The sequence below is a fragment of the Nyctereutes procyonoides genome, unplaced genomic scaffold, assembly GCF_905146905.1.
Source record: "Nyctereutes procyonoides isolate TBG_1078 unplaced genomic scaffold, NYPRO_anot_genome, whole genome shotgun sequence".
In the NCBI taxonomy this organism is placed as follows: Eukaryota; Metazoa; Chordata; class Mammalia; order Carnivora; family Canidae; genus Nyctereutes; species Nyctereutes procyonoides.
The window spans coordinates 54433026-54449096 of NW_026575126.1; the positions used below are offsets into that span (position 1 = coordinate 54433026).

At 44.6% G+C, this 16071-nt stretch overlaps 1 protein-coding gene across 1 annotated transcript in view; it reads left to right on the forward strand.

Annotated features, from left to right (window-relative positions):
* The first annotated feature begins 3903 nt into the window (after positions 1 to 3903).
* Positions 3904 to 16071, forward strand: part of VWA3A (von Willebrand factor A domain containing 3A) — a 56888-nt gene continuing 44720 nt past the window's right edge. The window contains exons 1-6 of the mRNA XM_055339304.1: positions 3904 to 3980; positions 4307 to 4430; positions 9062 to 9186; positions 9283 to 9360; positions 11344 to 11398; positions 15413 to 15511. Of these exons, the coding sequence (XP_055195279.1) occupies positions 3919 to 3980; positions 4307 to 4430; positions 9062 to 9186; positions 9283 to 9360; positions 11344 to 11398; positions 15413 to 15511 (543 nt within the window). The 5' untranslated portion in view covers positions 3904 to 3918. The remainder of the gene's footprint in view (positions 3981 to 4306; positions 4431 to 9061; positions 9187 to 9282; positions 9361 to 11343; positions 11399 to 15412; positions 15512 to 16071) is intronic.

Below are 16071 nucleotides of genomic sequence, written 5' to 3' on the forward strand. Positions count from 1 at the left end.
ACTTGCTGGGTTTTCTTGTCAAACAAAAAGGGCTAAGGGTGTTTCTAGAGGCAGGTCCAACTTGAACATAGAGGGTGTGAAATAGTGCATGTAAGGTGCATGTAAGTAGGGGTTGCCAGGGGCTATAGAAGGGTAAGAGGTAAAGTGGAGGAGTAAGCAAGGAACAGGTCCTAAAAAGAATGGTAAACATTGTGAGAAAGGTTCAGCTTCATGATCCCCGGCCCCGAGGAGCCCATGGCAGGTTCTAAACAGGTGAACAACTCTGCATGTCAGAAAAATCATTCTGTCAGCAGAACATAAAATGGATTGGATGCGGGTAAGGCTTAGGTTGTTCAGCCATTCAAAATACAAACCCTGGGGATGGCTGTGTCCTGGATGTTTAGGAGACCAGCTATTAACAAACAAGGAAACTAGCTGGAGGTTTTCTTTTATCCAGTAACCAGGGCTACTCCCTCTCTCCCTTTGACCAAGATGTCGTCTCCTAGGGGCCAGTCTACATATCCCCTTCCCCACCTGAGCCCAGTCCCCCAGGGTTACCTGGCCCACCTTTGTCTAAACTCCAGACCTGCCCTGAGGGTACTTATTCAACAAATTTTTTGAGCAGCTACTATGTTTTAAGCATTGACTACACAAAAGGGTTCCGACAGTGAACATAACGAAGTCCCTTCCCTCATGGATCTTACTCTTAGTGGATTGATGGGTGAGGGGAAAAGGTACTAAGTAAGTAAATAATACTCCAGATGATAAAACAAAAGATGTTCTGGAGAAAGTAAAGCAGGGTGTGGAGAGGGTACTATTTGAGATGGGGTAATCAAAGCTCTCTAATGACGTTTCATTTGAGCAAAGATGGAGGGTAAGGGCCTTTTGCAATTCATCTCTGCCTCCTCTGTACCAGCTCTTCCTGGCACCCAGCAAACATCCTAAAAATGTTCATGGGATGAGTGATGGCTTATGTGTCACATGCTGAAGCGCTTGAAGAAGCAGCACATCCTTCTAACACTATTCTGCATTTCTATAGTAGTCTGTATTTACAGAGCTCTTTGACATCCCCACGTCAGAGTTGGGTCTCTTGATGGCTGTGTTGAAGCAGGCAGGGCAGTTACTAGCAACCCCGTTCTATTCTGTAGATGAAGAAACCCAAGGTCCAGTGCTTTCTAGAACACTACATTGTAGTCTAGAACACTACATTTATGCTGACCACACCGTCCTCCATCAGTCACAACAGTCACCCTATAATCCAGTCGTGTAGGCCTCTGAATTCATTAGATTGTTAATCATTCACTGAAAAACTGGAACTGGGACATTGCGGGGCATGCAATGTTCACGAAGCATTTCTATTTCAACAGTTTCCGTCACTGGTCTCTCAGCCAAGCGTCCTGAAGGAAAGCCAGTTGTTTTTTAAACATTTTTTTAACATTAACAACGTTGCCACATTATCTTGGTGCTTCCCAAAAAAACAAAGCATCCTCTGAGTAAAAGGTTAAAGACCCCAGAGAGAAAACCAAGTTGCTGCACCATCATTATGCTATTTTCTTTAATGATTTCATAAGAATGCACACTCTCAAATTTTCAAGCTCCAATTCCCGAGTTTCTCTCTTGTTGTATTTTAGCCAATTTTTTCTGGTTGCAAGTAACAGAAATCTAAATGAGCTAGCTGAAGCAGAAAGATAGGGAATTACAAGGAACAGGTTTTTTTATGGAACCCAAGAGCAAAAAGTGGAGGCAGTTCTCACAAGTACCTGGGATCAGCATTTAGAAATTCAGGAACCAAGGCACTTTCCCAACCTCCTCCCCTCCTTTCACGTCCTCTCCCCCAAGAATTTATGGCCTGCCAGTCCCTGCTCTCTTGTAACTTATAGTCTGATGGGAGAGAGACACCAATTTTTAAAAATCACTAGTGAATGTATCATTCCAAATTAAAATAAGTACTCTGAAAGAAAGGAGCACAGTTCTGTGAAAGTTTACATAACACATAAGGACCCGAAATACAGCAGGAGGGTGAAGAAGCCTTCCCCAAGAAAGTGACACTTAGGCCGAAATATCAGGAATGAGTTGCGGGAGGCAGGAGGGGATGTTCCAGAGCAAAGGCAGCCATGCAAAGGCCCTGTGGTTAAAGGGACTGTATAACATTCCAGGAACTGAAGGGGGGGTCGTGGGACACAGAATGGGGGAACAGGGGGAAATCTGGAAAGGTAGGTGGGCAGCAGCCAGATGATGCAAGACCTCAAACTCCATTGTAAGGATCTTAGTCTTCATCCTAGAGATGAAGAGAAGGCTTTGATTAGTTTGAAGCAGGAGGAAGAAAAGAAGATATGGCATTGGATTTGTATTTTTATTTTTTTTATTTTATTTTATTTTATTTTATTTTATTTTATTTTATTTTGGATTTGTATTTTTAAAAGATCACTCTAGCTTCAATGAGAACAGACTGGATGGGAGGGTCTAAGGGAAGGTGAGGAGGCCAGTTAGGGTCTATTGGAGTTGTCTGTGGCAGAGATGACAGTGGCCTAGACAGAAAATGTCACTGGAGACAGAGATAAGTGGAGAGATGTGAGAGAGGGAAAATTAACAAGTTTGGGTGATGGATTTGATATGGGGAATGAGATATCAGGAATAATTCCTAGGATTCAGACTCATATAAGGAGATGGAGAGTGGGTCTTTTCTTTAAGCTTGAAAATACCGCAAAGAGGATAAGTTTGTAAGGAATATGAATTCGGTCTTGGGACACGTTGAGTTTGAGGTACTCCAGGTGGAAATATCCCGTGTTGATGAACACAGGGTGGGAGGTTGGCAGTCAGAGTGGGAGGTAGGGATTTTTGACCAGCCATGGGGGGGGGGTCATTGATGTATGTACATGGTAGTTGGGGCCCATGGACAGTGAAAGATAAGACTGCCTAGGAAAAAAAGATAGAGAAGGGTAGAGAAGGCATAGTTTAGCCTTGAGGAATACCGACTTAAAATTCTCCAGTAGAGGGGAAAAAATGACTCTGGAAGGGAGACCAGGAAGGAGCCAGCAGAGAGAGGAAGAAGGCAAGAGAGAATGGCCCCGAGGAAACCAAGGCAGGAAGGACCACTCACTCCCCTTTATCTGAAGAGCAGCTTTTCCTGCTTTTGAATGTACGTGGTGGTCCCGTAACTCTTATTCCAAATTCCCAGAGAGGATCTGATTGATCCATCTTGTTCCTGTCCACAGCTGACTCTAAGCTGTGAGGAGCAGGCTGCAGGGTCAGCCCTCACTCATTGCCTTCTCTGCCCACTTCAGCCCTCACCATACTCTTAACAAGGCCATCTCCTTCCTGTCCTTCACGAAGGTCTGAGCTCCTCATGGTCAAGGCTTCACTGACCACCTTACTACCTATGCAAACCAGACCTCTTTCCTAATTACTCTCCATCCCATCATCCTATTCACATCCTTCCTAGCACGTGCCACAATTTCCATATATATTATATTTCATTTTTTAACATCCATCTTCCCCCTCTAGCATGGAAGTTCTAGCTCAGTGGTTCTCAACTGGGGACGACTGTGCTCCCAGATGTTAGGTTATGTTTATAGACATTTTTGGTTGTCACAACTTGGGAGGTAGGTATGCTACTGGCATTTATTAGGGAGGACCAGGGATGCTATTTAGCATCCCACAATGTATAAGACAGCTTCACGACCAAGAATGACCCTGACCAAAATGTCAAAAGTACTAAAGTAAAGAAGCCTCCCTTACATTATTCACCATCATATCCTCAGCACCTAGCACCTAGGAAGTGTTCGAAAAGCATTTAGTGAATAAATGAATGAATGACAGAAGAGTTGAGTTGACTATAGATACTGTGAAAGCCATTGTCTCTATGCTATTGTCTCATTTATCTTTCTCTTTCTGGTATTCCTTTTCTCCCCAGGAAAATAAGTGCCGGGTGTTTTTATAATGGCTACACATATTACTCATGACTTCCATGGTCATGATAATAAGTTTCTGGAAAATCATTGGTAAGCATCCTCTCTGATTTTTCAAATGAAAACAACAGCAACCACATTTTGTTCCTTCTGGTTGAGGGGGGGAGGGGGGACCTGCCTCCAAGTGAGACTGGATAAAAGGTCATGGCATCATCTCACGCCCAGGGGCTTCAGTTTTCTCACTACCTGAACAATTGAATAAAATGTCTTATGAACCTGGAGTCCACCTTTTATCAGGACTCTATAGGAACCCTTCCCAGTTACAATACAGAAATAAAAATGTCTCTGGAGACCCTGGCAATGTGGAACCAATGTCTAGTGCTGGGACATTGATCAGTCACTCACTGTGTGTTTTGTAGTATGAGGAGAAACAATGACAGAGATCCAAAGAAGCAATTGGACCAGAAGGATATCCATGGACTTGACCAAAATCCAGACAATGGACTACTGGTTACACATGTTAACCAGACACAAGACTTACTGGTAAAAACATCAGTGCCTTAACCGAGTCATGTTGCTTACAAATCATAGTCAGGGAATGCAGAATGTGTTAAACTCTGGGTGTTTCTTTCCTCACATAGGATCTCAGGATAGAAAATGATCATTAAGCATTCACCTCTAATCCTCTGCCTTTAGAAGTGACAGGAACCTCTATTCTGTGTATAGAAATTTTATACCCTTCTTGGTCATATCATTAAATATTCAGGAGTATATGAAGACTGTCTATGTTAGCAAAACCTGAAGACTAGAGAATGTAATTCTAAAATTCCCCTTTCTGAGATTTGTGTTTCTTTCAGGATTTCCTAAAGCCTAGATCCAAAAATCAGTTTCTGGAAGTGCTATCAGGGCAAGAGCATTGCAGCAAGAGAATTAACTTCTAGAATTACCAGAACTGTGGTTTTAGGCTGACTCTCAATGTGTTGATAAACTGTTTTCCCACGATGGTAGATGGATGGTCTAGACCTCAGAATTCACTTTACCACAGAAACAATTGTCATTGGGATAGTTAGGTGCAAGCCTGGCCTATAATCACCTACCTAATCTACATGAGAGTTTAAAGATTATATGTCTGAGATGACAATCTGTCAAAAATAATTCAGTTCTAATGCAATCAAACAATCAGGAAAATGGTCTTGTTTTGCTTTTCTCAAGTATTGGCACTAGAGGAAAGTAATTTTAATTAAAAGAAAATGAGGAAATGTCAATAGTCTGGAGATTCTGGGGGATTCTTTTCAATGACTTCAGATGTTGATATAATATGAGTCTTTACTTCATCTCATTTCATATCCAATACATGACTTCCCAGGCGTACAAGGACCCCTCATACACTTACCAGCTACAGCTGGGACCTCCTTTACTTCACAGATGAATAGCAGGGGAAAGAAAAAGGATTGCCTCAAAACAAAGATCTTCCTACTTTCTATATGAAGCCCATACCTTAGTATGTAATCAGTGGGCCCTACAGTGAAAATCTATCATGTCCATGTGGTAATGGTGGACTTCAAATAGCAATAATATCAAACCCATGTCCTAAAACACGATGGGTCATTTCACATTCAAATGCAAGTAAGATGGAAGAAAGGTGAATTATCAGTCTACCATGCATGATGTTATCAACCAGGGAGTCAGGTGAGTCCTGAAAGATGAAGAGAGTGACATCTACTGTTTATACAAGGTAAAGCAGCGTTTCCCTAAGTGCAAGATAGGGACCATGATTTTAGGTGGTGCTGTCCAAGGGCAGGACATTATTAGCATAAAATCATATGAGAAAGTTATCTTTTTAGTCAGTTCCCCCTCAATCCTTCACAAAGATACTCACAGTTTGGTAATATGAGCTATGCAGCTTGGGTTTGAATCCCAGCTGTACTACCTACCAACTATGTGACTTTGGGAAAATTACTTAAATTTTCTGTGCCTCGGTTTCTCTGGGGTAATGCTGGAAACTACTTTGTAGAATTAAATGAGTTAACATATGGACAGTGCTTGACAGATAGTACGATTTAAGTGTTTGCTCTATACTGTTATTCGCACTTCTTTTACTTGCTAATTTCCTTTTGAAACAGGGCAGTGAACAGGCCTCAGGCACAGAACCGAGGGCTTACAACAGTATCTAGCTGGAATATAATAGCAGGATTTCATTTTCATTGAGGGGGAGATATGGACCATTGTTGAGATCTGTTAATGCAGGGACACCCAAGGCTATGTGCTGGCTTAGCCTCAAATGCCCCTTGTACAGGTGAAAAAAGAGCCACATGGACTTGCCCAGTATCACAAAGCAAGTAGATGGAGAACCCCACATACTGCACTCCTTTATTCTCTCCTGCTCTTCTCTGGACTCTCCTTGTGTCTTCTACCCTGTCTAGTGGAGCTCAATCAGCTATCTGCAGTTTTCAACCCTTTGTCAAACACCTCACTCACTACAAAAGTCCTGAAGATACAAGCCCAAGCAGCACCCACTTAGGGTTCAATCAGGTGCCCAGGAGATGGGCACAGCCATGTCTGATGTGGATGCGGTCCAGGTGGGCTAAACAGTGCGCAGGCCCATTCCCCAGCCATCAGATGCTGCAGGGCAATCTCCATCGTAGTGGGACTCAGCCGGCCTCCCTTATGATGCCATACCATGCCCAGGGCGAGTAATGCCCAATTCTGGCAACACTTACATCTTATGTATATTACACAACAGTGATTACTCTGGAAGCCCTGTCTGAACCAGGCCTTGCACACCTTCCCAGCCCCTTTTCATGTCACCTTACACATTCCAACTGCAAGTGGCCACCTTTCTGCTCTACAAACAGTCCGACGCCTTCCCCACTCCATGCCTGTCTGGAATAGTGGTGCCCTAGCTATGCACAGGGCCGGCTCCTTTTCTTCTTTTTCTTCTTCTTCTTCTTCTTCTTCTTTTCTTCTTCTTCTTCTTCTTCTTCTTCTTCTTCTTCTTCTTCTTCTTCCTCTTCTTCTTCTTCTTTCTTCTTCTTCTTCTTCTCCTTCTCCTTCTCTTTCTCCTTCTTCTTCTTCCTCTTCCTCTTCTTTTCTTCTTCTTTTTTTAAGATTTTATTTATTTATTTGACAGCACAAGCAGGGGGAGCAACAGGCAGAGGGAGAGAGAGAAGCAGGCTCTGGCTCCCTGCAGAGCTAAGAGCCCACTGTGGGGCTTGATCCCAGGACTCTGGGATCATGACCTGAGCTGAAGGCAGCTGTTTAACCAATTGAGTCACCAGGCCCCCTAGGGCCAGCTCCTTCTTAACCTCCAGATCTCAGCTTACAGCAGCCTTTTCTTTCTTTCTTTCTTTCTTTCTTTCTTTCTTTCTTTCTTTCTTTCTTTCTTTTTTTTATTTCAGTCTTTTTTTTTTTTAAGATTTTATTTATTTATTCATGAGAGAGAGAGAGGCAGAGACACAGGCAGAAGGAGAAGCAGGCTCCAGGCAGGGAGCCCGACGTGGGAGTTGATGCTGGGTCCCCAGGATCAGGCCCTGGGCTGAAGGCGGCGCTAAACCGCTGAGCCATCTGGGGCGCCCACAGCAGCCTTTTCTTACCCCCGCCTCAGCTGAAGTGACCTCCCCATCTCCACCCTACTCACTATTACATTTCCCTGCTCCATGTTCTTACTAGAACTGTTCTTTTCTGAAATTACATACACTGATTTCATCTCTTCTCTACTGTTTACCTTACCCACACGAAAATGTAAGTCCAAGAAGGCAAGAACATTTTTATCTTGTTCACACTGTAGCCCAAGCACCAATGACAGCACCTAGTTCATAGAAGGGCTCAGAAACACCTACTGGGGGAAGAAAGAAATGCCTGCCCCCAGGAGAGGTGATCAAGGCCAAATGGGCTTAGAGCCTCCAGTCTATTTTCTCTGCCTTCTGGGTTCCAGAAAGCACCACCAGTGTTGAATGATTGCCAAGAACAACTTCAGCTCCACCACCAAGGCCACCACCCAAATCCTGAGCTTGGCACAGTGAAAGTGACACAGGTGTCCCTAAGTATAAGCAAGGGGGCACAGTCCTCGTGGTCAGACTCCTGTGATGGTGAGGGAATTCTGTATTTAAAATTCCTACCTGCTGTTCCTGTTTCGGCTTCTGGACTAGATGGGATAAACCCATTCCTTCTTCCATCAGCCGACAATGTTGGGTGAGGACCCATCAGACTGATAGCAAGGCAGGACTCTGGGCAAGATACAGAAAATGCAAGTACGGAAATAAAGAACACCCACATGAGAAGAGAGGAAGTTTATTCAGAGTTTATAGCAAGGGAGCCAGCCACTTTCACTTGTGTTTGGCAGAGACTCAAAGGCAGGGAAGTAGGAGAGCTTTAGAGTGAAAAAGGGAAAAGCTTCAGGTATGCCCAGAAGGGAAATGTTGGCATGAGGAAGCTGGAAGTGCGCTAACTAGAAGCCAGGCATCTCCTATGATTGGTTTTGAGGGCATATTTGGCTGTCTCTGGTGGGTCCTGAGTTGGATGTGGAACAAAAATAGGAAAGCTGGAGGTCATTGACCATGTCTTGATCCTTCTGGGACAGTTGCTACAGTTGTGGTTTGGCTTCATGGACTGGTTGCTATCAAGGTGGTGGGTCGGAGTGTTATCGTCCTATGTGGTCTGGCCACTGTCTCTCATATTCAGTCTCTCACAGGCAAGATGTGGTAAGCAACGCTCAGATTGTCTAGCCACACACTGGGGATGAGGTGAGGGATGAGAATGGGTATTTCCAGAGCAGCTGGCCCTGGACACAGGCCTCCTCAGTTCCCTCAGCAAGTTGAGTTCTTTTTTTTTTTTTTTTAAGATTTTATTTAAGATTTTTAAAAGATTTTATTTATTTATTCATGAGAGACACAGAAAAAGAGGTAGAGACACAGGCAGAGGGAGAAGCAGGCTTTATGTGGGAACCCAGTTCAGAACTCGATCCCAGGACCCCGGGATCACTCCCTGAGTCAAAGGCAGATGTTCAACCACTGAACCACCCAGGCATCCGCAAGTTGAGTTCTTGAACAGACTGCATTCAGGGAGGACCCACTGGAGTTGGCAAGCCTTGGGCATCTGGGTGGAGGGGACCTAGGGCGTCCTCAGCCTTGCCCTCTTTCCCCACTTTTCTGTTTGATTCTGGCTCCATCTCACAGAGGCTTCAGGGAGATGAGACCCATCCTTCGGCTTGGGAGGACTCAGAAGACTGGCTTTCAACACACAGTTTACAGTTTGAGAGGCTCACCCTGGCTGACCTGCTTAGCCAGGGCACCGCTGTGCTGTGAGTCTGGCACCCTTCCCTTCACCCCAACCCTGCAGATCCTGCACACTCCTGCCCCATCCTGGGAGACCCCTTCATAAGACTTTGCTTCTTCAGGGAGGAAGGCAGCAGTGTGATGAAGAAAGTGCACTTCTCCACCCAGATCATCCACCAGTTTGAATCAAGGCTTTCTGAGTAAGTATGAGAGCTCAGGAATTTCCTCATTCCAGCAGCCTGAAAGTAACTGTGTCCAGTGGTGCCTGGGTGGCTCAGTCAGTAAGCAACCAACTCTGATTTCAGCTCTGGTTGTGATCACAGTGTCGTGAGATCCAACTCCATCCCACGTTGGGCTCCATGCTTGGCATGGAGTCTGTTTGAGATTCTCTCTCTCTCCCTCTGCCCCTTCCCCCTGACTCTCTCTAAAATAAATAAATAATTAATTAAAAAAGATTTTATTTATTTATTCATAAGAGACACAGAGAGAGAGAGAGAGAGAGACAGAGACAGACAAAGACATAATCAAAAGGAGAAGCAGGCTCCCTGCAGGGACTCTGATGTGGGACTTGATCCCAGGACCCCAGGATCATACCCTGAGCTGAAGGCAGATGCTCAACCACTGAAGCCACCCAGGAGTCCCAATAAATAAAATCTTAAAAAAAAAAAAAGTTTGTTTGAAAAACAATCTCTGGGTTCTTGGGCAGGTCTCTCCCCCATCTGGTCCTAAATGCCTCTTTCCTCAAATAAAGACATTGGATCATACTAGTTTTTCTTAGCCTTTTAAAATCCATGGGCCCTTTGGGTGAGCACGTAAAACCTCACACCTTCATTCTAGGTGTAATAGTTAAGTGACCACTTTCGATGACAGATTGGTTGGGTTTATACTTTTGCAAATGTATAACAAAAATAGGCAGTCTATCCTCTCCCAAACCAGATTTTCAGAGCACATATATATATATTCCATCCCTATTGTAGCAATCTATGATCCATTATTACTGTTTACTTGGGGTTTCTTAAAAGCCTGGAATAATTAATACCTGTAATTTATTAATGTGTCAGGAACTCTACTAAAGGCTGTGTGCATTATCTTGTTTAATTATCACAACTGGAGATATATCACTCTCAAACCAAATATCCAAAATTCAGTTGATAACTGACCAATTTGCCAGATTTATCAAAACATTTTAGCTGTAACTTTTTTTTTTAAGATTTTATGTATTTATTCATGAGAGACACAGAAAGAGGCAGAGACATAGGCAGAGGAAGAAGCAGTCTCCCTGTAGGGAGCCCAATGTGGGACTTGATCCCAGGACCCCGGGATCACACCCTGAGCCAAAGGCAGATGCTCAACTACTGAGCCACCCAGTTGCCCCTTAGCTATAACCTGTGTGGCAAACTTTATTGGGTATGAAGGTTTAAATAGGTTTTTAAAAAATTTTGTAATGTTTTGGTTGATTGGTTTTAATCGTGAATCAAGCATGTTAAGGAAGGTTCAAGTCCATTCAGCTAATTCAAATTGATTTTTAGGGAATTGGCTTTCAGCAATCTGACTTTTGTCAAATTGACTTGGGTAGAGTCCTGGTATTATCTTTATGTTGGAGGTTCAGAGAGGTTACCACACCTGTCAAAGGTCACACAGCTAGTAAACAGCACAGCTGGCTCTCAAAGACCAGCACATCTTATTATGAAGCTCATACTCTTCGTTCTATTTACCCTCATGTATACCTTAAAACTCTACCCACCACCCACTGCCCCATGATTTCACATCCAAAGGTCTTGCTTGCCCTTTTGTAGGCTGTCAAATACCTCTTGCCCTCAGTGAGGGCAGCTCAGTTAAATTCAAGTGATGATTCCTGAACTTGAGCACCTGTTACATGCTTTCTATCCAGTCATTGGAATGGTTTGCAATAGGGCAAGTTCAAGAAGTTCTCCCAACTACTTTTTGGAAACTGAGTGGGGTTTTTGTTAATCAGTCCACTGAGAACCTGAGGCTGAACTGCCTCTACTGGGCATTTATGATCATCTCCCTGTGACTAGGAAGTCTCACCTGAGGCGGTATAGATTTGAGAAGAGCAAGACAGTACCCAAAAATCCCATCCACATCTTCTTCACATGCACATAAGTGCCTGTCACTCAGTGCTGGAGCTGACCTTAGGTGATGAGTCTTTCGTGTTTTGACAGGGCTATTAAACTCTACCAACAGAGAATCCAGTGGCTCACAGAAAGCAGCAGAAAGGTAAGAGACAAGGATTTCATTTTCTGCCCCCTTTTACTCATTCCATCTGTATTTGTTACAGTTCTTTTAGTTGCAAATGACAGACCTCCAACTTAAACTGACTTAAGCTGAAAAAGGAATTTCTCAACCTACATAAATGAAAAACCCAAACACAGCTGTATCCATGGGCTCAGATGATGTCATCTCTTTGTCTCTGGGCTCTCCTTTCCTCTGGGTTGGTTTTATTCTTTTTTTTTTTTTAAGATTTGTTTATTTAGGGATCCCTGGGTGGCGCAGCGGTTTGGCGCCTGCCTTTGGCCCAGGGCGCGATCCTGGGGACCCGGGATCGAATCCCACGTTGGGCTTCCGGTGCATGGAGCCTGCTTCTCCCTCTGCCTGTGTCTCTGCCTCTCTCTCTCTCTGTGACTATCATAAATTAAAAAAAAAAAAAAAGATTTGTTTATTTATTTGAGAAAGAGCATGAGTGGGAGGGGCAGAGGGAGAGGGAGAGAGAATCTCAGGCAGACTCCATGCTGAGTGGGGAGCCCAACACAGGTTGGGGCTGGATGTCACAACCCTGAGATCACAACCTGAGCCAAAACCAAGAGTTGACACTTACGTGATTGAGCCATCTGCAGGCCCCACCATACCCTTTTCTGATGGAGCTACAAAAGAGCCATGAAACAAGCACAGGCTGGATCCCAGGGAAGCAATCACCCATAAATCAATTTGTGGGTCCTCTGGGTGTTGAGGCAGCCTGGGGTGATGGACAGGCCAGCATTGGGCCTGCTTCCCAACTACTGTCAGCAAGGCTGTGGGCAAGTGGCCTCACTTCTCTGGGTGTCTGTTTCCATATTTATGGAGGATAAAAGCAGGACTTAAAAACCAGTGGCATGCTGGCAAATCTGGCCCACAGCCATGTTTTTCTTGGCCCTCCTAGTTTAAAAATATTTCTCGAGTTAGTTGCCAAGACTTAAAATCCTGGTGTTCTGTGTTTATGTCTGTTTTTAGCCCTCTCTTAAAAAATGGGAATATCTGGCATCACCAGGTTTCAATTCCCTCTTATGTACTTACCCAGTTATTTCTGCAGGATAAATGTCTAGAATTCCAATGCCTAAGTTTAAGAGAATGAATGCTTTCAATTATAAAATCTCTAAAGACAGTTTCTGTAAATTGTAAAAGGAATAGAACTGGCCCCACACTTGAACTCCTTTTGGCTCCTGAGGATTGGTAATGTTCTGGGAGGCCTCAGAATTTGGGTTGTTTGCGTCATGAATTCAACATATATTGATTGGATGACTACTACATATCAGGCACCGGTCCAGGATTGAGGATTAGAAACATGACCAGTACAAAGGTCCCACCTTCATGGAGATTATAGTCCAATGGGGGAAGACAGAGAATGAATAATCAGCAAATCCTATGCAAGCCAAGTTAGTGATAGTGCTATAAAGAAAAATAAAGCAAGGCAAGGTAATAGAGAGTAGGATAGAAAGAGGGCTATTTAAACAGAATGGTCAAGGAGGAGACATCTGAGCAGACACCTGAAGGAGATGAGGGCACTCTCATGTAGAGATCTAGGGGAGAACATTCCAGGCAGAGGAAACAACAAATGCCAAGGCTCTAAGACAGGAACTAGCTTGGCATGTTCTAGAAGCAGCAAGCAGGCCAATGTAGCAAGCACAGAGTGAGTGATATGAAGGAGAGGGGAGGAGATGAGGCTCTAATCAGGGGTGGCCTCGCAGAGTTCAGAGCTCATTCCACATTCCACGGGTGAGGCTTTTAAGCAGGAGGGTGACATGATCTGATTTAAGTTTCCAAGAGATCACTGTGGCTGCTTCATAAATTGACTGTAGAGAACCGAGGCTAGGTCAGAATGGTAGTGACTTCAGCTCAAGAGCTAGGATGGATGGAATGAGAAATGGTGGGCTCAAGGCATGGCTTGAATGTAGAGCCAGCAGGACTGCTGATGGATTGCTGATGTGTTTGGGGCCAGAGTGGTTGGGTGCCTGTTGAATGCCATTCACAAGAGGACCAGGTATGAGGAGGAAAAGCAAGAGGTCTTGGTTTTACCATATGAAATCTGAGGCTTACCAGACATCTGGGCAGAGACACAGAGCAGGCAGTTGAATGCATATGTTTGGAGCTGCCAGAGAGCTCTGTCTGCAGATGGACTTTGGATTATCATCAGGGTCCTAATGGTGTTCTAATCCCATGACACATGAGATCATTTAGGGAGTGAATGCAGAAGAGTGGTTCTTAACAGGGTGGGGAGGAGGGGACAGTTTTGCCCCCAGGGGACATTTGGCGAGGTCTGCAGGAATGTTTGGTTGTCAAGAGTGAGATAGGAGGTTGCCCGGGAAGCTGCCAAACATCCTACAGTACACTGGTCAGCTCCCCACAGCAGAGGATTGTCCAGCTCGAAATGTCAGTAATTCAGGGCTTGACAAACTCTGATATGAATAAGGAAGAGAAAAGAAGATGAAGCCCTAGCCCTGTGCTTCTCAAACATTCAAGGCAGCCAAATCCCTTTTGGTGGGCGGAGTAGGGTGGGGGGGCTGTTAAAATGCAGACTCTAATTAGATGCAGATCTGGAGTAGGACTTGAGATTTTGCATCTAACAAGTTCCCAGGACATTCTACTATGTAGACTTTGCGGGGAGGTGGGAGAGGGTAAGAAGGACTGGACAGCAAGTAGAAGAAGCAGAAAAACCTGATGTCCTGAAAGACAAGAGTACTTGTTAAGTGCTTCAACTTGCTTGACGCAGCCAATTAAAGAAAGCCAATTAGAGGAAGCTGAGAACCTACATTTGACCATTGGGTTTGGCAAGAGTGAGATCATGGTTCACCTTGACAAGTGTAACTTCGGGGGAGTGAGGAGGCAGGAGCCTAACCCCCCTAACCCCAGGGGTTGCAGAGAATTGGGTATGGGTAAGGAAGTGTCACTAAAATGTGAAGCAGGGAAATGAGGGAAGCAGGAGGGACAGGTGCGGTCCTGAAAGGTTTCTTTCCTTTTTCAGATGGGAAATAGTATTTTGTAGATTGTATGATGATCGAAATGGTACAATAGATAGGAGGAGCTGGTGACCTAGGAGAAGGGATGGTTACAGCAGCAAAGCCCCTAGTTGGCAAGAGAACAGTGGGTAACGGAAGTCAAAGGTTGGCCTTAGAGCTTGAAGTTGCAGTAGAAACGTCATAATGGGGGAAGAAGACCAAGTGTGTGGGCAAAGGGGGCAGGCAGGGTGGTAGGTTCTGTGTGGAAAGTTAAAAAATAAAAACAAAACTCTGGGTTGTCTTTCTTTTCTCAGTGAAATCAGAGGCAAAATCCCTGGCTGAGGGAGCGTTCAAAGGGAATATTAGGGTGTGAGAGATATAAAGTACTCCTCTGTGGGAGCAGAGAAACAAATTGAACAGGAAAATGCAGTAAAGCAGGATTTAAGGCAAAAAGCATTAAGTGGAACCCACTGCCCCAAGAGAACAATCTGTCTCATGTGAATGAAAATCCCAGTTCACAATGCAGCTGTAACAGGACGAACAGTCCAAGGCGAAGTCCAACGCATCTGCACGTAGAGCGCAGTGTTAGAAACATAATTAGAAGCTCACAGAAATACCTCGGCAGCTTGACACATCTGCCTTTGATTGGTAGAGTGGGCGGAAAACAAATAAGGATGTCGAGAAGTAGAATCAAATCAGCTGATGTGATTAGATAAGATATCTTGCAAAGGATGCTTTGCCGTGATCTCCAAATTTTCTTTAATGGACATGTATTCCTTTATCAGAATGGACTGTAAATATTAGGAAAAAAAAAAAAAACTTGTGCAGACCAGGCTACTACAAAATAGGAGCAGATGAGGCCCAGAACTAAAATCAGGACAATGGGTTTTGCCTTTTCATCTACAAAATGGGCCTGCCTTCTGCTGCTTTTGGAGGTTGGGGGTGCATTCCAAATTCTGCATCATGCAGAAGTGCCCGGTGAGAGGCTTAAGAGAAGCACAGAGCTGTGTTGGTTGCTTCCACTTGCCCTCTTTGGTTTTAGGCATTTGGTCTCATCAAGGGAGCCAGAGTCGCCATTGTCATTGATGTATCAGCCATGAGCAGTGGCTCTCAGAAAGAGGAGTTCCAAAATGACTTCCTGGTGAGTCTGTCTGGCAAGAGAAGTACCTGGAACCACCTCCCACACACACACCCCTCCCTTTTGTGAGTCTTGCTAACCGGCTTTGTTTATAGCAACTGCAAACTGAGGTGTTTTGCAAAGAACAATTCACACTTAATTAGCACCTACAGTTTAAAGAAATATGTCGAGCTCATTTTCAGTTCCTGTGTGAGCTTCTAGCATTCTCACCACAGCAGGCCCGACCAACTAGACTTGGCCACAGGAGCCCCCAGTTCCCTGGGAAGAGGACGTGCCAACAGTAATCAGTTAGACTGGGTCCAGCATGGCTTAGCACAGGGTCCCAGACCTTTTTCTGGACCAAAGAGCTAGTTTGTTATCTTTTGCCTGTCCATAGCAAAGAAGGGAAGGACTCTGGAGCCAGATGACTGGGCTCAAGCCCCATCACCTGTGTTACTTCTGGGCTGTGACCCTGCCACCTAATCTCCCTGTGCCTTCCTTTCCTCATCTGTAAAATGCAGATGAGAATAGTGGCCACCTGACAGGGTTGCCATGGGATGAAAGGAATTCATGCAAGTTAAGTG